Source organism: Lissotriton helveticus, chromosome 4_1 (assembly GCF_964261635.1).
Source record: "Lissotriton helveticus chromosome 4_1, aLisHel1.1, whole genome shotgun sequence".
NCBI classification, from domain to species: domain Eukaryota; kingdom Metazoa; phylum Chordata; class Amphibia; order Caudata; family Salamandridae; genus Lissotriton; species Lissotriton helveticus.
In genome coordinates, this window is record NC_136063.1 from 136157341 (window position 1) to 136181934 (window position 24594).

At 44.0% G+C, this 24594-nt stretch overlaps 1 protein-coding gene across 1 annotated transcript in view; it reads right to left on the reverse strand.

The window, feature by feature from the left end:
- Positions 1-911: 911 nt before the first annotated feature.
- TMEM276 (transmembrane protein 276) overlaps positions 912-24594 on the reverse strand; it is a 74880-nt gene continuing 51197 nt past the window's right edge. The window contains exon 3 of the mRNA XM_078686547.1: positions 912-2592. Coding sequence (XP_078542673.1) covers positions 2089-2592 — 504 coding nt within the window. The 3' untranslated portion in view covers positions 912-2088. The remainder of the gene's footprint in view (positions 2593-24594) is intronic.

Sequence of the window (24594 nt, forward strand, 5' to 3'; positions counted from 1 at the left end):
ACATTAGCGAACTGGATAACATCAGCCACCTATTGTAAGAACCAACTGACATCATATTGGGAGCTACAGCCTTTGAGATCCAGGCCTCCTGATATATGGGCGCCACTGGTTGACTGGTTGACTCGTGGGGGTGCAGACCTGTGTGTCGATTGACTGTGCAGATGGCCTCGATGAGGGGTGGTTCCTCCAGGGATGGGATGCTAGACGAATGGTTGATTTTTTGACTCTGAATGTGCGCACACCACACCTGAACTAACGGTGGATACTGTGGCGATAGTGTGCTCTGTTCCTTAGACTTATGTCATTCCTGATGTTTTGCTCTCTACTTTGATATATGGTTGACCTACTGCTCTGAAATGCTAGCCAAATGGGATTGTTTTGTTCTTCGGTTTCTTGTTATTGTAACGACCTTATGAAACTACCAAATGCAAGTATCGCTGGATATTGTCATCATATGACACAACTTAGATAATTTCGGGAAAAGACATACTTAGGTAGCGTCAGTCATTGATTGCAATAATTGTCATTATGTTTTTTCCTATGCCACGTTAGCTGCCTGCCTCCGGGTTGTTGGCCTAAAGCAGTGTCACAACAATATTTGTTAATAAAGGTTTTTGAAAACTTAAAAAAAAAAAAAAAAAAAGTTGCCTCGTAAAGTAGACTGCTTCTGGCGGTCAGCCCAGAAAATGCTTTGCCTCAGTTCAGGGTATCCAGATCTGCAACTGTGCGTTTCCACTGGCATAATATTGTACTAGATAGAGCAACCATCTTAATCCCACGGAAAAAAAACTGTTCAGAAGAACAAGCATTGACAAAGCATATAGGACTGGCTTTGAATTTGTATATGAAGACTATATTTAAAGACATAATGGGAGTGCTGCATGATAACACCGTGTAGTAATCAACACCAATAAGTGGCAAAGAAAATTCATTTTGCAGTCAGCTCAACAAGTTATGTGCTTGCAACTGGCATCTGATGAAACTGCAGGCCACAAGTTTGTATCCTGATCGTGCCAACTCAGCTTTTTGCCTTCTGCCCTTCTGGGGGTCAGTAAACTGATTAACATTAAATGTACTGGTTATTACTTTATCACAGCTACTGTAACAAAAATATTCTATGGAAAGAGCGTGGCTGCTTCTTAGAGTGAGATCTGCTCTACATCAGAGAACTAGATGTGTAAAATAGGATAAGGATTCAGTAAGAGTAAGGTTTTACAAACGTGTTCCTTAAATCTGCAAACATCCTAAACAAAGAAATTGAAAGATAATACAGCAGCAACAGCAGCGTGTAAACCACAGTATACAAGTTAGAAGGGTAAATACAAATGTGAACTTACAACTGCACGGAGATGAGAAAGAGGAGAGATTCTAGAAGAGAGATCCCAAACATATTTATATTAGCCATACATGCAAATTCAGGAGAGATGGGATTACAGTTGAAGAGTCTTGTAAATATTATGGCCATGAGAGAATACAAATTGCATTATCTGCAAACTTTTGACTGCAAAATACATTTCAAAACAGGATAAATGAGTATGAGCAACCATTTTTGGAGATGTTTATTTTCATCCACGATTTGTTCAACCCAAGCGTTTACTTCAACTTGTAGACTACTCAGAATGGAATTTCGTTGTTCTAGGTGTTCAGGACTTTCTTGGACCCATTTCCTATAAATCAAACCTGAAGTCTTTCTATCAGCCCTAGGCAGGCAACAAAACCGATCATCACTTTTAAACTCTTCTGCTCCACCTCTTTCTTCAGAGCACATGACCACAATGCAGATACAGTTAGAGGCAAACGAAGCGTTAGCTCATAGAGGACGCTGCGGAGGTCAATTACTGCTCACAATGCCCATGTATAAACATACATGTTCCCTGCTCGATCCTTCCAGACATTAGCTTTTCTCACAGGAATACTGATAAACCTTACACTGAAATACTTCTATTTACAAGCGCTGCACAGGTCCATGATGACTGCTGAAGTGAGACATGATTATGAAGACCATTGATCAACCGAAACATCAATGGCCTGGAATACAACGAAGCAACCATTGATCCTTGATTCAGGACAATGTCAATGGTTATACACCTAAAGCAGGTCAAGGTTGAGCGTCCTGAAGGATTTCTGAAATGCCAGCATTCCTATCAGCAGGGTGTAGTTCAAAGCATCCTCTTTCCGTAGTAAGAGCAACCAATCTATCTCCATGGCAGAGATAAATCCAGCCACGCTTATGGTAACACTGCCCAAAACCCCATAGAGGTTCCCAACAAGAACAGAGATGATCAGTATCCCAACTGAGACCGCCAGAGTCATGGAATGGGCCACCATGTGCTGGCTCTCTGGGGTGAAGTAATCGAAGAATGGGGCCAGCAATAACCCGCATCCAAGGAAGAGATTGGCAGTGGAATGATCGCCAGTCAGCCAGTGGAATCCAAAGGCAAGGAGCGGAAGGCCGATGACAGATGACATCCAAGCGCCAGTCTCAATAAGACGCTCAAGGTTCAGCCCTAGAGGAACGAGGAGAAAGCCAGCTGCTCCCAGGGCTGAGGTGATGGCTTGAAGGAGGAATCCTGCCGCAGCCCCTCGATTGACCTACACGGAAAAGCAAAAGGAGAGAGTAAAGTACCAGGCAACTCAGAAATATTTACAAATAACTTGGGTATAAAGTGACATTGGATCATGAACCCCGCTCTTCTGGATAGGTATGAAAAATATACTTTGGAGCTCAACGTCTACCAGAAACAAAAAATGCAAATGTTCATCTCAATTTATGGACAAGGGAGCCTGAAATGTATATTCTCTTCATTTGGATTAAGCAACAAGATTCACTCTACACTTGTGGCCACAACAGTGTAACTTCAATATCAGTGCATACGTCACCCTACATGTACATGCCTACAGAATGACGTGGATACCATTTTGTTTTACTTTTCATTAACCAGTCTTAGATGACAGGTGCCACTTAGATCAAAAGAGAAAAAAACCAAAGTGCTTTTGAAGAGGGCCGGCAGAAATTTGCTGCATGGACCTCCAAAGAAAAAAAAAAAGTTTAAAAAGAATCTCAGGTGTGGGGTGGCAGCCAACAGAGGAGCGGGTGGGGAGAGCGGTCAAAGAGTGGGAGCAAGGAGGATACATTTAAAAATGACGCAGTGGAAACAAGACAGCAACACTGGGGAGACAACATGCAGCAAGGGGTACAGTGTTGGGTAGCACACCGGAGAAGGAAGCATATAGGAGAGCGCAACAGAGCACACGCAGGAGTGAAGGAAGAAGCAAAAGAGGGAGAAAGCTGGAAAACACATGCACTCATGTCCTTTGCTAATAAATAAAAAGAAGATCCGCAAAAGTGAGCAGTGGACGGAAACAAGTCAGCCTGTTACGTTGATGGTAAAGATGCTATGCTGAATGTGAGGAGCAAACAAGTTGGAAAAGGAAAACCACTGAAAAAGAAGCAAGGAAATGAGAATAACAAAAAGGCAACCCATGATAAGCAATGCGCGGTTCCCAAGTCCGTATAGGTTCTTATTATGCTCACACTAGGTCAAAAAGCTTGACCTGTCTGATAGGCTACAAAGGATCGCCATTAGAGTAAAGTTCTACGTTCATGTCAAGCTTGGGGTAAATCTGTTTCAGCTGTTTGGGCTGTAGATGAAGGCAAAATCTCTTATGGGAACTGAAGTATGAGCACACCTTTTATTTCATCCACGCCTTTAAGCCCCCCCCCCCCCCGCATCCCACCCAGTGAATGGATCTGCATGATGCTTTAGACCAAGGGACAGCAAACAGATAGGAAAGAGCATGGATAGAGAGTTACAATCAAGGAGCCTTTCTGAACTTTGCTCTACAGAGAGTAGACACGGCCAATGGCACCTGATGCCTTTGGGAGAGTTTACAATGATGTGCGTTAATAACTCTCTCAAAATAAAAGAGAATTGAGATACCACCCGAATGAAGTAGAGGTATCACCAAAGCTGCACAGTGACAGAAGGTGAGGGAGAGTTACCACAGTTCAAAACTAGATAATGACATCTCCCGGCAGCCAGGGTCTAGTCATAAGCGGTAAACCTGGTTATCCTAGATCGTGCCATGCCTCACAGAGACCCAGTGGGAATTATCAAAGTAATTAGTTTAAAAACAGGTGTAATAAGTTTGAGTGACATATCTCAAATTTCAAGCCAAAAATGAGTGGCCAAAAGAACATGTGAAGTTTGAAGCAACAACACAGATGCACTGCTTGAATACAGTTTAACTGCTGAATTAAATTAATCCTTGGAAAAAGTTCATTCTTTTTTTAGTAACTTCATACGTGTCCAGTTGAACTTGTATCCAATACGTCAACACATATAATGTTGATTTCGGTTTATCAATTTCTTAATAATTGTCCACTGTTAATCAGGTATTGCAATCAACACAATGTATTTCTGAAATGGTCCTTTATCTGGGCTACTACACTTTCTTTTGGTGGAATTTTACCTGTAAAATTAAAATATATGCACACAACAAGAAGTCTTAAATTTAATATAGAGTAAATCAAATTGGTACATGTTAAATCCGCCCACTCTGTCACTTGTACTGAGTCCGGACACATTATTTGCGGTACACTGAAGTGATGTTGAGTCACAAATGAAGATGCCATGAAAACTATATTGTTGCATGTGGAACAAACATGTTCCAATGTGAAACGCAACCACTTCGATCTACTTACCAACATCAAGACAATGAAAGTTGTTAAGTAAGAGTGTCACCCTTTCTCCAAAAGAAAGGTCAGACCTGATTTTTGGAATGCTAAAGTTTTTTTTAGTAAGTATTCTAAATAAGAACCAAAGCCTGATCACAAGTTCCTTGTGATATTCTGACCGATGCGTAAACTCTTGTTCACGCATGGGTCGGAATTATGAGCTTGAAGGTATTTAACGCATCCGATAATTATGAGATATATTAAATAACTCAAACTTCATTCAATTTTGGCAGATCAAACCTGCCAAAATTTAACATGGGGAAAAATAGGGAATTTATCATATCATGCGTGTTGCGGGGCCGTAAAACACCAAAATCCACATGTTATGATCCATGAACTCCTAACTGGTGTTATGTATCGCACCCGATAAATAATGTACCCTGTAGTATCGTTATTTATCAGGAGTGATAAATAACGACTTAACTCGTAATCAGGACATCATTATGGTGCTGACTCCAAAAATTCACATATGCATAGTAGTGTGTAGCATTCAACATTTATTATGGACATTGACATGAAGTTAATAAAAAAGAATGAACATTTTCAAGGATTAATGGAATTTATTTGATTCTACGATTGAGTTCTCTGCAAGCAGAGCATCTCTCTTGTTGGATCACAAGCATCCTTAAACATTATTAGTTTGCACTAATTCACAGAAGGAGCAGGCAGATGATCCACAAAGAATATATCAAAAATATGACCACTGAAGCAACCATGAGAGCACAAGTGGAACTATTTGTGCCAAAAAAGGAGCTCAAAAACCAATGAATGAAACTGTTAATGCTAAAGCACTCTCATACCCAGCGCCCAGGGTATTGGTGTGTTACGTAAAGAAGCAAAATAAATACAGTGTCCTAAAAAGCCGATTTTTCCTTATGACTACAAAATCCATGGTCGCTATTTCTAGTGATAGGACGATGGTAGACCCATGAGAGGTTCCGCGCAATATGAAGGAGCGGGTGGTGCAGGTGACTGAGGTACAGTTTGCTGCTAAGTGTGCTTGAAAAGGCATAAAGATGGAGAGTCAGCGGGTTAGGGTGAAGGAGAAATAAAGTCATGAAGAGAGGTGTCAAACTGAAATGCTAATGGTGATACAGCACAACCAGGCAGGGGGGAACAGGCGATGCAATAGAGCTGTAGATAGTGGGGAAGCAGAGCTTCTCCAGTACAAGTATAAATAAAATAAAGAAAGAGCAGATAAGAGGTTAACCGTGTATATGTGTATGCCCACTTGAAGAAGTAATGGGTGAACAACATTTAATATCATTAAAAAGTACTTTGCAAAACTTGGCAAAAATAAACAGTCAAAAAATGTGCAAATTTAACATTTGTGATTCACAAATTTTTTGTATTGAATTTATTATTTGGTTATCTTGTTATGAATGAAATTGAGATTTCAGAATACAACCTCCTTTAGCAAACCCAGAAAATGGGCATCGAAATAGTGAAATCTAGAATCAATCCACCAATTCTGCAAGTGGATGAGGCGCAAGTGGAATTATTTAAAACATTTCAGATCCATCTTTTCAATATCTATCATAACAATGAACATCTATTTTTCGTTATACAATGCTTCACCTGCCTAGTAATCGAACTTTCATCTCAAACCTACATGTTTTAACGTGGTTTCCTCCTTAATGTTACTCCATTGTTAACCGAGAAGTGCTCTGGTGCCCAAATAACTAAGTCTATATAAATACATATAGTGCATAAAATAAGAAGATATGACTCCACACAAGAAACAATATTGGGAGTGGCTCTGATCGCAAAGATAAAATGCAGCTCCATGGAAATTACCTAATTTTTTTATTTTTAATTGTGAATATTTAGTAGTAAATAGTGCAAATGACATGAGCCGAGGTGGCGAGACGATCATTAAAAGAACAGGGAGTCACTTAGACTCGAGCCCTAGTACAGAAACGAGACGTTTTTTAGCCTTCTTTGGCACAATTGTAAGCTTATCAGAGAATGTGCTGATTCCCTATGTACGCAAAAGCCTTGAGTTAGCTTCTTAGCAAACATTAAACCATATAAAATAATAATTGGTGCAAAACAATTCTCCCTAATTTTAGGTCTCTCCTACCGGACAGCACATGTGAAAAGACCTATATTTAGCTTACAGTAGACTTAAGACCGCTCATTGCTCACAAGAGGTTGGCTTTATTGTCAGAGCTTTTCATGTTTTTTATTTGTGTTCCCTTGTGTCATCTTTCCTGGATTTCCCACTTCCTTATAGCATGGCCTTAATATTTGTGCCTTTCACCTGATGACTTTTCTTCTTTTTGTTTAAGCAATCCACAAGAGTGCATGTTTTTCCAGCGGTCTCCCTCATGTACTTCTCTTGTTCCTCACGTAGACCTCTGTTTCTCTCTATCGCCTGTGTGGTTCTCCGCCCCAATTCCATGTTGCTTTCTCTCACCTGTGTGCTTCTCTTCTCCCCCTGTTCTGTGTTTTGCGCTCTCTGTTCCACTTCCCACCACTTGCGCCTTCTGTGTTGCTTCCCAGACCCAAGTCCTCCGTGTTGCTTTCTTCAACAACCCCAACTGCTTTACCTAAAAAAAAGTGGTTTTTGACTACTTCTTTTCTTTTTATTTACGGAGTCACCTCTGAGGAGTGCTGTGTAATAAGCTTTTATTTCTTTACCGATTCAGCACATCAGAGATGCTGTACAGAATGGCTAAAAACATTGGCAAAGACAACTGGTCTTAAAGGTACGATCTATTGGCTTTGCCATTGCTTGTTTACACTAACATGTGCTACTGGGGCAAAAATGCCCCATGCTTTTTCACCTTGCACAGAGTGTAAATGGTACTATCACTCAGGCTGAACTGGTGATCCTAGCCGCACACGTCATCACCAGAAAACACAAGGTAGAGTAAGGATGAAAAGAATTATCTGCTTAAATAATTTTGTTTATTTAAGTGATTTCGCAGTTGTATACTTATGGGGCCAAAACAATCTCCTCATGTAATTCATTATATTTATTTTGAAATTCCTCATTTTGCACAAAGTCGAACTCGCTCCCAGTTGGCAAAGACCAGCAATTAAGGTGGAAAATGTTATTGAAAAACAAAAACAAAAAAAATTCCCCCCCGACTATATGTCCTACATTTCGTTACCAGGCTTTAACTTTCCAAGAAGAGTTTTGTGCGTGGTAACAACGCCTCTTGGTACCCAACACACAAGTCAGAAATCGCGCGCTCCCACTTGTTCAATTCAAAGAAGTCTTTATTCGATTGATGCATCATAAAAGACATACATTACAAAATATACATCAATAAAAGTTTTGTAAACTGGATAAAACATCTAAGACCATATAAAATCACATATACAGGCTTCTTATGAAAGAATACAAAATTAACTGTAACACAATAATTCCCAGAAAATCACAAGATAAAAGGACTACTCATATGGAAGTAAGCATAAATCGTTGTTAACCCCTAGTTATTTATTTTTGATGAACCTGGTTCTAAGAATCCAAGCCCATCCTATATATTTAGCCACACCCGCTACAATTAATGGGGACAGATTAGTTCTTAGGATTCTGCTGGCAATGACAGCCGAGCGGGTGCCTAGGCTTCTGCAGACCGGACTTAGCCATTTGGATCTGGGGGCAGCATATAGTGGACATACAAACATAAAATGGTTTAAACTTTCTCCCTGACCGTGGCAGTTTGGACAATGCCCTGTCCCACCAGAACCCCACTTTTTGGTGAACTCCCTTAGTGGCAGCGAACCACATCTGAACTGGTGGAATAATTTGCGGTCCGAGGGCTTTGTTATCATGTCCCAATATTTTTCAAGCTTTGGGGCGTCTTTAAAGTCCATAAATAGACTAGTAAGATTGCTTGAACTCAGTCTCAAATGTCTATTAAAAACCACCCAGTCCCAATAATGCAGTTTTAAGGCTTTTTTTGAGGGGAAAGTTGCAGATTCGGGAGTTAACCACAGATCACTATACCCCAAAGCATACAAGGATGATCTTAAGTCCTTAAACCAGCCTATATTTAAAGAACCAGAAAGATCTCTAACCTCCAAACATGCCCTAGCATATAAAAGGAGTTCTGGCGTCGTCCATAGACGTCTCCAAAATGCCAATGGACGAAATCTCGCCTGTTCCTCCACAGGTTGGCACCCAAGATCATACAAAAGCAGGATCCGCGGTGTTGACTGAGGCAGACCCGTTGCCACCCTAAGGAATTTATTTTGGGCTGATCTCAGGGGGTCCAATTTGCTAAAGCCCCATAGTTCCGCTCCGTATAAAACAGAGGGAAGAACCTTATAACCATAGATCTTAATTAAAGGTGAGATTGGCCGAGTAAAAGAGCCTTTATGCTCTTTGATCAAAGCACCTCCTATCTGCAGGTGCTTTAGAGCCATAGCTCAACCTGATGGGACCAACTTAGTGTCTCGCTAAAAGTAACACCCAAGTAGGTAAATAACTTGGTTTGTTCCAGGGGCGTACCCCCCATAGTAACCCTTGCACTGATCTGATTGTGTCCTCTTAGAACCATAAATTTTGTCTTGGACACATTCACCTCAAGCTCATGTTCGCTGCAGAATAACTCAAACCTCGACAGGGCCTGTTGAAGACCCTGTCTGGTTTTTGAAATCAAAAGAGTATCGTCAGCGAACATGAGCAAGTGAATTTTCATTCCTGCTAAAGTCGGGGCGTCTGTGGGATGATTATCAAAATAATTAGTAACCCTATTAATATATAAAGAAAAGAGGGTAGGGGCTAAAACACACCCTTGCCTAACACCTTTAGCAACAGGAAACCTATCCGTCACCTCCCCTGGCTTGCCCCAACGTACTTTGGCATAGGTATCTGCATGTAGATTTATCAAAAGACGCACAAGGGGGACTGGCATACCCAGTTCGAGTAAACAATTCCATAGCCCAGCCCTCGGAACAAGATCAAAAGCAGACCTCAAGTCCACAAAGGCTGCATAGAGATAACCTTACCTAAAAGAACCGTCTTCCAATAGAGAAGCATAAAACGAAAGGCCTGGTCTAAGGTGCTCACATGGGACCTAAATCCAGCTTGAAGTGGAGTTAGGATATTATACTCGTCAATCCATTCCTGAATCCTGGCAAGGACAAGACGGGCTGTGATTTTTTGGACCGCGTCTATGAGGCTGATCGGCCGGTAGTTGGATAGAACCGACCGATTGCCTTTCTTGTATATAGGCAGGATTTCGGCCCCTGCCCAGGATTCGGGAACTCTTGCATCTGTGGCCAAGGCATTGGCCAACTGAACCAAATAAGGTACCCAAAGGTCCTGGTCTTGTTGGAATAAATCGGCTGGAATACAGTCCGGACCAGGTGCCTTTCCCCTTGGAATAGATTGCAGGACTGTTTTTACCTCTCTGCTCGTAAACTCAAGGGGATCAACCGGTAATGGCCAACAGATATTATCCTGCACGCTACTGGGGCACGTAAATTGGTCCTCAAAGTAGCGAACCCATTGTTGTTGATCCACCGAGGCTGGACTAGGCCGATCATCCTGTGACAAGCCTCATTTGAGTAAATGCCAAAACCGTTGCATGTTCCTGGAACTACATGCTTCTGTTAGATTTAACCACCGTTCTTCATCCCAGTTGGCCTTAGCAATATGTTTAGCAGCGTTAAATGCCTTCCTACAAGACCTAATTAAATCAGGATTCTTAAGTTTTAAAGCTTTAAACAGTTCGACATGGGACCGACGGCACTCATCGTTAAACCAGTTGGAAGTTTTCATATTCCGCCTAGTACCCCTTTTGGAAATAGATTTAATAAACGGTTTTTTTAAAGACATAAACAAGCTAGTATGGGAGTCAGTAATAATTGTGTTAATCTCCTCCTGTGAATCACCTTTAGAGATTACTGCCAGAGTATTAGAAACCAAAGATCTAATCGTTTTACGAGCTTCAACATCGACACAGATTTTTGGCCAACGTACCCTCCTTGTGTCATTAGTGAGTACTACTTCATCCTGGACTAAATTAGACATACATTTAACTGGCCCAGAAAAACTGAAATCCCTTATTTCCACCACCAGTGGGTCATGATCACTTTCCGGGCGAGATGTTACCTCCATATCTACTACCACAGGCCACAATTTAACATCCAGTAATACATAGTCAATGCGGCTACTAAATCTGCCATTACTGAAGGTGTGTTTGCCCAGCCTATCGGAGCGCGCTCTACCATTTAGGGCATGCAAGCCCTGATCCAAACACAAACCTTTAATAAAGATAGCCGCCTGGGACCATTTTTTTATCGGGGCAAGATCAAGCTGGGGAATCCCCCAAGCCAAATCCTCAGTCTCGGTTAAAAGGCCGTCATCCAAACTCAGTGGTTCAAAACAGGTATTTAAGTCGCCCATTACAACCTTGTGTCCAACTACCGGGACATCACTTAAAAAGTCATCCAGACGGAGGAGGGTTGGAGAGACCCTACCACTCTGGGTGCCCCTAGCATATATATTGATCAATAAGATGTTCAAGCCGCTGGTAGATTTGATGTTAACCAGTAGTATGTCGGGGCTATCAATAAAAACTTCCTCTGCTGTCACACCCTCATAATGGTGAACCCAAACAGTCAAGCCACCCATGGCTCGGCCTCTGTGCCCTCTAATTGCTTGTTTGCTAAAGTTCAGGTAGCCAGTAAGGAACATTGGTAGAAGTGCCCAGGTTTCCTGAAAGGACCAAACGTCACCACGACGTATAAAGTTAACCCAATCTGGGATGCACATCCGCGACTCGAGTCCAGCTATGTTCCAGCTTCCCAGGATGGTACCATTTCTGTCTGCTGAAACGCTAGTAATGTCATTGGCGGAGGAGTGAACTTCATCAGACACAGAGGCGATTTCTTCTTGCAAAGGGACGAATCCATGTGTAGAGACACTGTCCACCATTGTGTCATCAGTACCAGTACAAGGGAGCCCACCCTGAATGCCTGGCGCCATTATAGCACTCTCACCAGTTAGATCAGCATGTAACACTGATTCGAGTCTCGAATCCATATCACCAGTCCCGCACAGATAAACAGAGCCCCCCTTAACATTATGGACTAATTGGCCCATTAAGTCTTTATCATGACAGGGTAAATTAACTAGAGCATCAACAGTACCCATACAGTCTATATTACCCTCTATAGCCCTGGAAAGAATGACCGGTCAATCATTATACTCCAGCCCCGATAAGGGCTCATAAAGGTTCCTCAACGGGATGTTTCAATACTCATTGGGCTGCATATATTTACTGTGTTTGTTTAAGTTGGAATAAAAACTTTGGGGCTGACGAAAGTTTGAAGAAGCTGGTATAGCGGGATAACCAGAAAACTGGGAATTAGGGTTAACCCAGTTCGGAGTAAGAGAAGAGCTATTATAGGTAGATTGTGAATAAGATCGAAACAGGGCCTCAGGGTTTATTGGTGGACCATGAAAACTAGGAGTAAAATTGGACCATTTAAGGGGATGGTGATCTCTTTTTAAGCGATGTTGGCCTTGTGGATTGAGCAGAGTCTCGGGGTAAAAGTAACTTAGATTCCGCGTGGAAATCCCCCCCTCGTTGTTTCCCACATACCAATCGGTAAGGTGGGGGACGACTCTGTGATCTCTAAAATTAATGATCACGGTATCACCCTCGATATCCTTTGGGTGAGGACCCACCCACTTGCATCTTCTAACTGAAATAATATCCCCGTTAAGATGGGCAGAAAGGGGTCTGTTAGTTTTCAGCCAGAAGATGACTTTATTTTTAAAATTTACATTATTTTCCCTGTTCCCATTGGAGATTGGGGCCACACCCGTCAGAATAATAACAAAATTGGCCGAATCAGGGGGGAGTTCTACAATGTTCCTACGATTTAAAGATTGTCTGTTAGTGGAGTTGTCAGGTTTAACTGGCCCTTGTTTTACAGATGGCTTTAATCCCTCAGAGGATGGCTTATTACTGGACGACATCGGCTTCATTTTAGCAGGATTAGTTGCACATGGGGGTTTAGATGACAAATCCGGGGCCTTAGATTTTTTATGGGCTTCAGTATTACTGTTGTTTTTGGAATAACTGCTAGGAGCGATAATAGTGACGCTAGATTTAGATGAAGGAGCTGACTGCCTATCAGAGCTCATAGGGTGGGGTATAGCCACAGGAGCTAAGAGGCGATCCATTTTTTCTCCCAATAACCTTACACGCTCCATGAGAGGTAACATATATGATTTTAGGAGTTTCTCAATAATATCGAAACACTCCTTGTTAAACCCGGTGGTAACATCCACAGGTAGAATTGGTATGAGGGAAGTACCAGTGGGAGCCTCAACCACTGGAAGTACCATAAACTCAGTAGTTGGATTAACTATAAAAGGAGAAAGAGTTTCTTGACTAATACCTTTTCTCTTAACGCCACCCTTTTTTCTTTTTTTCCTAGGTGGGGAACACACAGCCCTTTTCATTTTTGTAGGCTTAGATCCGGTGGTACCATTAGTTAGTGGCAAAATAATCTCACCCGGGCCAGCACTATCACAAGAGCGATTAGTAAGGGTTGAGTGCAAGTTGGGAGTAGTAATCTGAGCGACTGGGGTATTAAGATCAATGAGACTAATGGAGACAGAGGAAGAGTTATTAATATGACCCTCACTATTGATTATGGAACGAGCGGGGGAAGTATTAGGGGCCCGAAATATACTGGGAATTTGGTCAATACTTAACATATCCGCTTCACTGGCCGACTTCCCTTGCACAGCCAATTCCTGCGTGCTATTTAATTCAGGTTGGGTGGACAAGGGACATTTTTTAAGATGTTCAATAGAGCGACGACGCTCGGCGCGTCTCTCAGATAGAAGAAGTTCTTTATCAATCTCCTTGTTTGCCTTCTCGAAATATTTATCGAGAGGCCCAAGGAATGAAACGCCCACACCAGATGGATGTGAACTGGACATATCAACGGCAAGACAGAATGTAACAATCTAATCCTATAACCACAGTCCAGCTACACTGAAAGATACAAAAAGTGAAATAAATAAACAATATAAGTCAGAGACCTGGCCCAGCCCGGCCTCCTTCGGCCCCTGACGGCCACAGACGGTCCCGCCCTTGTCCCGGGCTTCTCCCAGTCGCTCCCGCGCAGCGGGACACGTCTGTTGCAAATATAGAGCCAGTGAGAAAGGGGGAAGGAGGAGCCTGCAGGGAGAGCGGCCCAGGTGGTGACAATTGGGGCTGGCGGGCGCTCCTGGGACGTGTAGTCCTGCGCCCGCAACTCGCTCGCAGCCCTGCTCGAGCAAATGCCCCCAAACACAGGCACAGGCGTGGAAAGACTGACTCCTCAGTCAAGCGTCGCAGAAGATGCTGTCAGGCAAGCCCCACACGAAGCGGGACCCGCGCAGCGGGTTCCGCGAGCAGTTGATGGAAAGGCGAGGAGAAAAACAGCAACACGCAGTCCCAACGTGAAAGCACAAGAAAAGTGAAGTAATCTTATTTCCTATATGTAACTTCCGGTTTCAAAGATTGACAGTGGCACATGGCCATTCCAATAGGCCCCGCCTACTGAACCTTTCAGCTTGAAAAAATGATTGTAATTAGGTACAGCATTATGGATGCTGTGCTGCAGAGCTAAAAAAAATAAATAAAAAAAAAAGCAATGGCATGGCCACCATGTCATTTTGTTCGTGTATGCATGCATTCAACACAGGCTTTTTTTATTTACTGAACTGAGAGGGATCAGTAAATAAAAATATAAAAAATAAAGCGTGAAAATGCTGTTTTCAAACGTAGAGCAAAAGCACTTAAAAAATATAATAATCAGTTGAGCGGAACAGAGTTAGGGAGTCGGTGGGGGTGAAGGGGCATGGGATGGGGAATTAAGCAACATGGCAGGTGGGATTTTAAGCAACACAGCAGGCGACCGAGGGGGGGGGGTAAAAGAGCAGTAAGAGCAAAACGAGCATTATAATTACATGGACCAGAGAGAGCAGAGTGGAGGGGGAGAGGGATGGACTAAAGAATACGAGGGAGTCAGATGTAAACACAGTCATGGAGTGCTCATACATATAAAAAGTAGTTCCCTAAAAGCGAGCAGAGGAAGAATAGAAGCCAGCCAATCAATGTGACGGTAGAGTTTCTGCTCCAGGAAGGGACACATGATTGACAAAAAAAGCCATCAAATAAGAAGTAGTCAAAAGAAAGTGACAAGGATGCAAAGCCCCTGTATGGTCTTGGTAAACCAATGATATTGCTTTCACAACCAGACAGCTGTCTGGTAGGCTCAACCTAATGAAAGACTGCCAAAATAAAAATTCTTGCCCAAAAAGTTTAAAAAAAAATTAACAATTGAACACTTTGGTAGGCCAATCCAAAAGAAGTTGCAACATTGATAGTAAATATTTTTTTCAGGAAAAAACATTGTCTTTTATGATGACCTCAAATCCAATAGTCTATTCTTAATATGTATTAAACCTTTTAATGTTGCAAACATATTACTTGTAAATTCTTCATATCTTAATGTTGCTAAAGGCTTACTTAAAGAGTTTCACCCTCATAAAAATTGCAATGGGAAGAGATAAAAAGTGGTTAGAGGCCAATCGAGCTTTGTTTTAAAGCGGACTATGCGCTTTTTCTGTCCACGATCGCAAATGAACATACTGAACTTTTAACAAATTTGCCTCCAGCATTAAATAACGCGAATAAGGGACAGCTCACTAGTTTTCTTCTGGAGCCCTTCAAAAGCACAGCTGCTTCACTTCAGAAAAGGAGAATGCATCTTGCCAAGGGGATTAGTCCCACTAAGAAAAGTAAAACAAAACAACCCAGATTCATAACTAATTATTGGCCTATTAGACCCTTCTATCCTGGCCAAGATATTGACGAAAGAATGATCAAACTATTTCAGGTTTTCCTGGAGCTCCACTGCAGTCTGGGATTCCGACCATTAGATGGAACTGCGCCAAGGCAGCTAGGGTTTGTAATGAGGTCATGAATTGGGCGAATGCGGTCAGTTTTGCTGTCATGCCTGAACTCTCAACAGCCTTCAGTGCCACAGACCATTAAGCTCGTCTGTTACGACTGACCCCCTTGATTCATGTACCCCCCCACACCCTTTTTAGATTTTTACTTTAAAAGGCAGAGCTGGGCCCTTCTTTGTTTTGACCTCAGGCTAAACTGATCTGCTTTATTTCCCAAGTCTAACCTATCCTTCCACCCCTTTACATGTTCAGACTGCTCCACTTTGTCACTCTTGTTCCATGCGTGTCAGGTTTGGTCCATTGCCAAGATGGCTCCTTACCCCCAAACCGTTCGACCCTCCTCCTTGCTGCCTCCCTCACTTCTTGGCCATTGAATGGGGTGACCCAAAAAGATACTGGACCTGGGTATGATTCGCTATAGAAAACAATGGTCCTAAACCTAAATTTGATATTGAACAAAGCAAGCCTATAATTGTTAATTCCTTATTTTGAGCTTGAACACCGATTGCTCACAGTAATGAATACAATCAACAGATTATGCAACAACCCAGACAAAATTATTGGGGAATAATATATTTTTATTCCACCAATTTTAAACAATAAGTACAATTGGTACATAAGGAAGGCACTCCTAAGAACGTGCAAGAGAGAAGTGCTCGAGAATTGAAAGGTGGGTGAAAAGAGCAAAGGTTTGTGATTTTTTTAAAATACATATAGAAATACAGACTTGTTCACTGTTTCCAGTCGCTTTTTCTTGGCCACATTTAGTATTCGAACATGGTTAAAAATCACTAATGTCACGAATTACACAATCCTGTTTAGCACGTTTTTACAAATCAGGGTTATTCGTGGTCCAAGAGGGGATAATGGGGGCGTCGACGTTTTGACCCGGCTTATTGCTAGTGGGTAAGTGGGGCCTCAGCCTGCGGGTCTTCTTCAGGACGGGAGGACCACCTCAGTACCAAGGTGTTATCAGACTCCCTTGTGTAGTTCAAGGCAGTCAGAGTAATCAATAACCGATGCAGGGCATCGTCGTATGTAACCAACGATTTCTCATGGAGTTAGCCGGATCCCACGTGTCGGTCAGTAGGGGCTTCCTAATCCTGTAGGGAAGGGAGGGATCCTCTCCTGATTAGGTACTTTCCTATATTGTCCCAGGGTCCCGCATAAAGAAGCAATATAAATAGAGTCCTAAAAATCTGAGTTTTCCTTAAGGCCTTTATTCCTGGTGATAGGACGCCACGATATGGAAGAGTAGTTGGTGCAGGTGGTTGAGACAATTCTTTTTTGAAGTGTGATGGAAAAGGCATAAAGATGTAGAGTCGGTGGGTTAGGGTGATAGAGGAAAAAAGCACTTATGGAGAGAGAGCAGGCCTGTGTAGCTGGGTATCGCAAAGATACAGTCACAGGGATAAGCAAGGCACAGGTGCAGATCACTAGTGAATACTCCAAAGATTGGACTGTCAGTCCATTTGTCTTCTGGCCAGCAAAGGATAGCGCAAGGAGCAAGATTCCCCTGTAATGAAATTCCTCTTTGTACATGATTACCCCAAAGGTGTGGACTGATGCTGCTGGTTTTTCGACTCGGAGAGTACCGAGGCCTGCTCACCATACCTCAGTGCCAGGGTCCTAACCCCTTACAAAGTATATGCTGAATTGGCTACTGCCAATTGGCATAAGCTGACTTACATACAGGATATGGTATCAAGGATACCCAGGGCAGGTAAGACAGAGTGTTACCCCCAGGGCAGCAGCACTGATTGTGCCACCTTGTGAGGGCCCAAGAACAAAATGGCTCCCAGCCTGCCACTGAAGCCTGGAAGAGCAGTTTTAAACTGCTAGCTCGACTTTGCTGTTTAAACCAATGGTAAAGCCCCCCACTTCCCTTAAAAATATATGCAAGTCTTTCCTAAGGAAGGCCTAGAGAGCTCGAAGGCAGGGAACTGTGTATCAGTAAGTAGGACATACACTTTTTATATGTCCTAACAGCAAAACCTCTAAATTGCCGTTTCTGCTGTGGAAAAGGAAGTAGCCCCATTGGCTAACACAGAGTTACCGGATGACCACTAAGCCCGGCTAAATTCTGGATGGGATTACAAAAATGGGTACTTCAAGGTATCAAATTCATCATGGCATTAAACCAAACTTGATGCCAAAGTTAAATTTAATGTCACTTTTATGGGGGAAATACCTTTTAGAAAGTTGTCACTCTGTGGCCCAGTGTGTCCAGGTGCCTCACACAGTTGCTGACCACCAGACAGCTTCCTACCCTCCTGGGGAGTACTGTGAACGACTCCTAGGCTAAGGAACAATGGTAGCCTGCTACAGAGAGGTGTAACCTCCCCCTTGCAGGAAGCCACTCAAGGTGCTGGCCCAAAGGGCAAGCTTCAAAGGCCAAGCAGGCTTTGGTGGACAAATGGCGATCCTGAGGGGTTGCGCCTTTGTTCAGGTAGACAGACTGGCAGCGAGTGCTCAAACATTTTTTCAGTGGGCATGTAGCCCTCTAGGGTGGGCTACCAAGCTTCTAACATCCAAGGAAGGATTCGAACATCTTGGGAGGGGGCAGAATAGTGCACCATGGGATTGCTAGATGCCACACATAGCCGGAAGTCATCACAGGATGGGAGTGATCCTGGTAGCCCATTGGCTTCTGACCACATCATCCCAGGGCACTTTCTAACCATAAATATGATACCCCTGGCACCCTGAACCTCAGATCGTGATGGAACTGGAGAAATGATCGAAGAAGGACTGTCCTGCTAACCCTGGACCTGGCAAGAGAGGCTGCACCGGCTGCAAGACTGTACCTGCCGCACCTTGGGTTAGAGAAGAGAGGGCTGGGCCTGTAACTCCCGGCTCAAGACGACGATGCTCCTAAAAATGTGACTCCACGGGTCAGTCGGTTGACCCCCTGGAACCAGCACAAGGGCCATCAAAACTGAAGAAGCCCTATTCTGCAAGCTGGTAGTCACATTCCTGTAACTGTTGCCAACCACCACAGGGCAGATGAGAGACCACTCCTCAACAGCCAAAAGTTGCACCAGAGTCAGCTGGATCTGGGAATGTCCGAGTCCAGATTAGTCACCCCCAAGGGACACAATCCTCCACCATAGGATACCGCTGGGCCCACTGTGTACTGAAACAGGTAAGCACAGCATCAGCTTGCCTTCTACTGGCTCAAAGAGGACTTCAAGGGACCCCAGACTTCTATGGCTAAAGTCACCCCACCTCATACATGGACAGTGGAAGAACAGCAAGTACACCACCGTTGACTGCACAGCACCCAGAGCTTCCTCAGCACCTTGCATCCCCAGCATCAGGACTACTCCATTATAGTCTATGGGGTTTTGATGTAAAGTGTGGAATCAGACTTGAGACTGCTTTGGTGACCAGGTTACTGTCCAAATACTGCTTGGTGGACCTCTGGACCGTCTCCCTGCCAGACTAGGTCACCCTACGCGTGTCAGAGGAGCCAAACACAACTCTTTCAAACTTTACAGTTACAAATGCTTGTATGCGCTTTGGATTAATAGGCTGAGGTTTATGTTTTACTTTCAAATCTATGCATTCTGAATCCTCTGGGCGATTTTGCTCCTCTTGGTGTCTACAAATTCATAAAAATATAATATATTTTAAACTTGGTGTCAGATTTCTTTCGTGTTGGGTAACGTTCTTATTTTGATTTTGTTCTTTTGTGCTCCTAAATGCTTTACACTAGTTCCTTTGTTTAAGCCTTGCTGCTCGAAGTCACAGCTACTCAGGGTTGAGCAAAAGGTTTTTGCAAACAAGCCTGACTGGACCCAAGACCATTTTGCAAATATATTACAAGGTAAAGCCAGATGACCATACCATATAATACACCACAATCCTCACACCCTCTGCTCGCATTGAGGCACAGTCTCTCAATTCCTGCAGACACAGTGCTACTTTACCTGCTCAATGACACTAGTAAGTCGTAGGTGTGAGCTGGTGCTATGAGTGTCATCATACTCTGGAGCTTTGGCACCACAGTGGTTAACCACCAATGCCAGTCTAGCTTCCTTCAGTCAAGTCAAGTCAGAGAAATGTATTGAGCGCACAAATCACCTGGAGGTCTGATGGTGCTAGTGTACAACTCCTCTGGGGCTGAAGGTCAGATGAAAGAACGTTATAGATGATCAAATAGCCAGGTTTTTAATTCCTTGCGGAATAGTTTGTGATCTGTAATAGAGAGGAGCTGTGATGGAAGTTCATTCTAGAAAGCAGGTGCAAGGAAAGAGAAAGGTCTACCGCCATTCCTGGAAGTGTGGATTCTACGAGGGGTAAGGAGAAATTTGGTACTTGACCTAATCGTCCTGTTTGGCTGATACCACCTGAGTTTTTGGCGAAGTAGCTTGGCCCATTATTGTACATGTTCTTGTGCTGCAGACAGAGGACCTTGAAGTGGATTCGCTTCCTAACAGGAAGCCAGTGGAAAGTCTTCAGACTGGGCGCTGATGGAGACCTTGATGGGAGGTTTAATACGAGTCTGGCAGCAGTGTTTTGCAAGACTTGAAGCCTAGAGTAGAGCTCCTCGTTGATGGAGGCCAACAGGGCATTTTCATAGTCGATATGACTTATGATTAGTCCCTTGACAAGTGGTTTCCTAGATTCATAAGGGATCCATTGAAAGATTTTGTGTACATTGCGCATTATTCCATAACACGTGCTGATTATATGATTCATATGGCTTTTCATTGACAACTGATTATCAATCATTACTCCAAGGTTCCACACCATGGGGTTTGGAGATTGACAGGGACCCAGGTTCTGAGGCCACCAGTCATTCGACCAGAACTCGTGTGCCCTACCAAAGAGAATGACCTCTGTTTCTACTACCATTCAGCTGGAGATGTTTGGTACGCATCCAGTTATCGATGTGAGTCATGCAATTTTTTTAAACGGATCCTTGTGTCAGTGGGATCAGGGCCTAGGGTAATCAATAACTGGGTGTCATCGGCGTATGACACCACATCAAAACCGTAGAACCTGATCACTTTGGCCAGAGGTGTCACATAAAGATGAAAGAGCATGGGACTTAATATGGAGCCCTGATGGACTCCCATTTTTACTGGCTGGCTGGAGACCAGGGTGCTCATTTGTAAGGTGGTGGTTCGGTCAGTTAGATAGTTTCTGAGCCAGTCCAGGGCCACACCCCTGACACCCATCTTCCAGAGTCGTTGTTCTAAAATAGTATGGCAGATGGTGTTGAAAGCAGCCGACCGATCCAACAGGGCAAGCATGGCTGACTACCCATTGTCCTGGGCCAATCTTATATTGTCGACAACCTCCACTAGCGAGGTTTCAGTGCTTTGAGCAGCCCTGAACCCCAACTGTGAAGGATCCACCAATCCGTGACTCTCCAGGTGGGTGCTAAGCTGCTTGTTGACCAAGGACTCCAGTAACTTTCCAAAATGAGGATGCAAGGAAATTGGGCGGTAATTGCAAGGTACTTTGGGGTCAGCAGAAGGTTTTTTCAGAATGGGCTTGACCCTTGCTGCTTTACATCTAACATGGACTACTGCTTGTGCTAGTGACATATTAAATAAATTGGTAAGGTTTCCGAGGAGCAGGGGGGCAATAGTTGAAAAAAGCGGCGTGAAACCAGGTCGACTGGGGAACCTGATTTGATCTTTGCCAAGGCAGTTGAAACTTCATCTGAGGTAAGTGTGGTGAACTCTTCTAAAAGAGGGAAGGTGGGGTTGAGGTTGATGTAAGGATCAATGTTGGGATTTTTAGTGTCGTGGTGCGAAAAAGAGCTATGAATAGTGATGATCTTTTCTTCAAAAAAAGTGGACAGCGTGCCTACCCAGATGGGTTACAAGGCTGAACAGGAGGAGTAGTAGTAAATTCCTTTAGCATTTTGTAAAGCTCCTTATTGGAACTAGCAGCTTTGTTAATCCTGTTCATAAGATACAATTTTTTGGCCTGTCTGATATTATCTAAATACCGTCGATGGATACGTTTATATTTTTTTCAACCTTCGATACTTTTGGTTTTTCTCCATTTACCTTCAGCATTCCTACTGGAGAGTTTTTCAATTTTCAATGATTCTGTGAACCAGAGTGATACACCCTAGGCTTAAGCTTGACCCTTGAAAGGGGGGCCAAGATGTCCAAGGCCTGTGAAATTGTGGCCTCAAAGGCTGTTGCTGCATGACCAATGTTCTTGGTACAAGATAAGGATGAGGAGCTAAAATGGGCTGAGAAAGTGGTAGGAGTGACATTCAGCCAAGGCCTTCGCCATGTGGGTTCGCTGCTAAGGTCATTTTTTTGGTGGTGATTATTGGTAAGGATAATTTCAACAGATTATGGTCAAACCATAGTAGAGGGAGAGTGGGCTCCACTCGGACACTGGCTGTGTTGGTAAACAGAAGATCAAAGGTGTGACCTGCCAAATGGGTAGGTACCGTCACCATTATAACTAGTCCAAGTGTGTTCAGATTAGTGATCAGTTGACTTGTGTCAGAGTCTGAGAGCAGTTTTGCATGATAGTTAAAATCCCCTATAAGGAAAAAGTTGTCAGCAGCTAGTACATGTGGGGCGATTGTTTCAAGCAGGTGGTTTGTGAAATTGGCTTTTGGACAGCGGGGTCTAAATACTCTCCAGGTTCCCTTAGATTGTCTTCCAATTCTAAAGATGCATAGTTCAGACCTTTCCGTGGGGATGGTCTCTAGTGTGGTAATCTCCAGTCCGGCCCTGGCGGCTATTGCTATATCTCCTGCTCTCCTGACGCTCCTATCTAGTCTGGTTAGATGTAATTCTGAAGGGAACGCGGTTGCCACATCAGGAGAGGCATGCTCATGGAGCCAAGTTTCAGTAATGAAACAAATATCTGGCCTTTCTGTATCGAGAAGGCTCCATATTTCTAGTGCGTGTTTTGGAATTGAGCGGCTGTTATAATAATGCCTGTTAAGTTGTCTAGGTGTCTCGGAAACGTCCGAGTCTCAAATGCTCTTTAACAGGGATTTGGGGAGTGGACCTGGCTCACTGAGGTTGATTTTAGTCTCTACTTTGGGAGTGGCTATAGACACAGGGGTGGTTAAAACGCCCTAGGGTACGGTGGCAGTGTGGAGTTCATTTCATAGTTTAAGCTCTTGGTTCGAGTAGTGGAGTTTTGCCATTGCCTGCATTGGACAAAGCTGGAGTTGCCAGCAAAAGGTAGAGAAACGGGAAGGGGTCCTGGCGGTTGGCGGCGGTCGGGCCCAGACGGACGCAGATGGGTTTGCCTTTGGTGCGCTGCCGTGCGCGTCCTTTCCTGCCTTAAATAGGCAGGTCGGGAGAAAAGCTGAGGCTGCAAGAGATGAAACACTAAACTTTGCTTCCAGTAGGCACACCGGAAAGGAAAACCCAGGGAACCTCGTCCCACCACTCAAAGCATTACAAGCCGTGGCGGAACAGGGACGACTAGCAGCTACAAAGGGGAATTAGGTAAGAGGGAGTGAATGTACAAAACGGCGCATTTAAAAGAGGATAAGAGGCACTGAGCAACACACTTGCCGGACTTGTCAGAGGTTGCAGCCTAAGCCCAACATATGGGGGCATTCGTCTTCAGTATTGGCCCAAGAGGCTAATGTAGTAGCTTGTATCAGGTGGGCAGCTAAGGTGGCAGTAGTAGTATTAGGCACTCTGGGTTGATGGTCGGAAGACTGGACTGCACGGTGACAAAATGGTGAATATTTAGTTGTGCAGCTCATGATGGGAACAACAACGGGGAGGGGGACCCAGCAGACTCTGGGTCAGGTTCAAATGGGTGCCACCCATCCTGTGAACAAGCTGGGCTTCTCCTCCTAGGCAGTCTCTACACTAGGGGTGGACAATAAATTCCACTCCGCCGGCAGAGTTCGCACAGTTTTGGCAACTCCATGTTATGCTTTGAATGTGGAGTTCCGGCCAACCCCCGCAAACTGCCGGTTGGCGGATTTGTTTCTTGCGCACGGCTTGAAAATGGCAACTTAGCAAGCGCAAGCGAGAATTGCCGTCATTCTATCACCATTTTCAGGTGCTAGGATGGCACCCGGCAAGAATTTCCCCAACGCAGGCGGTAACAAGACATTGCAGTGAGAAAGCTACTGCTCAAGTAGAAAATCTACTCAAGTGGCAGAAAAGAAGCAGCGCTGGTGAGCAGCATGGTGCCATTCATGCTGATTTTGCAGAGCGGAACAAGCTCCAGGTGCAAAAAACCTGCCGATTTCCACCATCTCGCAGAACCCCGAGGAATCTCGTAGTTTTCATGTAACTCCGTGGGATTTCACAGATTGAAACTCTGCGAATTCCGCCCACCCCATCTCTACTCCTGCAGTGACAGCCACTCTCCTTCCGTCTGAGTAGTCAGGTAGGCTTCTAGGAGCTTAGGAAGTCCCTCGACTTCTGCAGCAATTTGTAGACTTCCTGTGATGCCCCCAGCCCCCAGGAAGAGTGGTTGTTATGCAGACACTTGCCCTGGTCACACAGCAGTCCTGTAGGTAGTCTGTGAAGCACCACCTTCCATGCCACGAAGAACTTGGAAATGGAACAAAGTGGGTTTTATAAACATTTCCAGACAAGGGATGTGGATCCACAGCCTCAGGCTACAGAACCGGTTTGAGTCATTTCCAGTCCTACTACCATATATGTACTACACACAGTGCACACACATACACGTGACATTATTATTATTATGCGTTCTTATATAGCGCTCGATTACCCGTAGGCATCTCGGCGCTTGCCTTGGGAACCCGTCCTGGCTTTTTCCCTGTGAGATACCCGTACTGGGCATCCCCAAGGTGGAAGCCAGGCATCCCGCAGCGGGGGGGCCGTAGTGGAGATTAAGCAAGCTAGTGCCCAGAGCTGCAGAGTGTGAACCCGTGATTAGAGTAGGCACCGAAACGAGATTATCGAGTCCGTGGATATTTGGG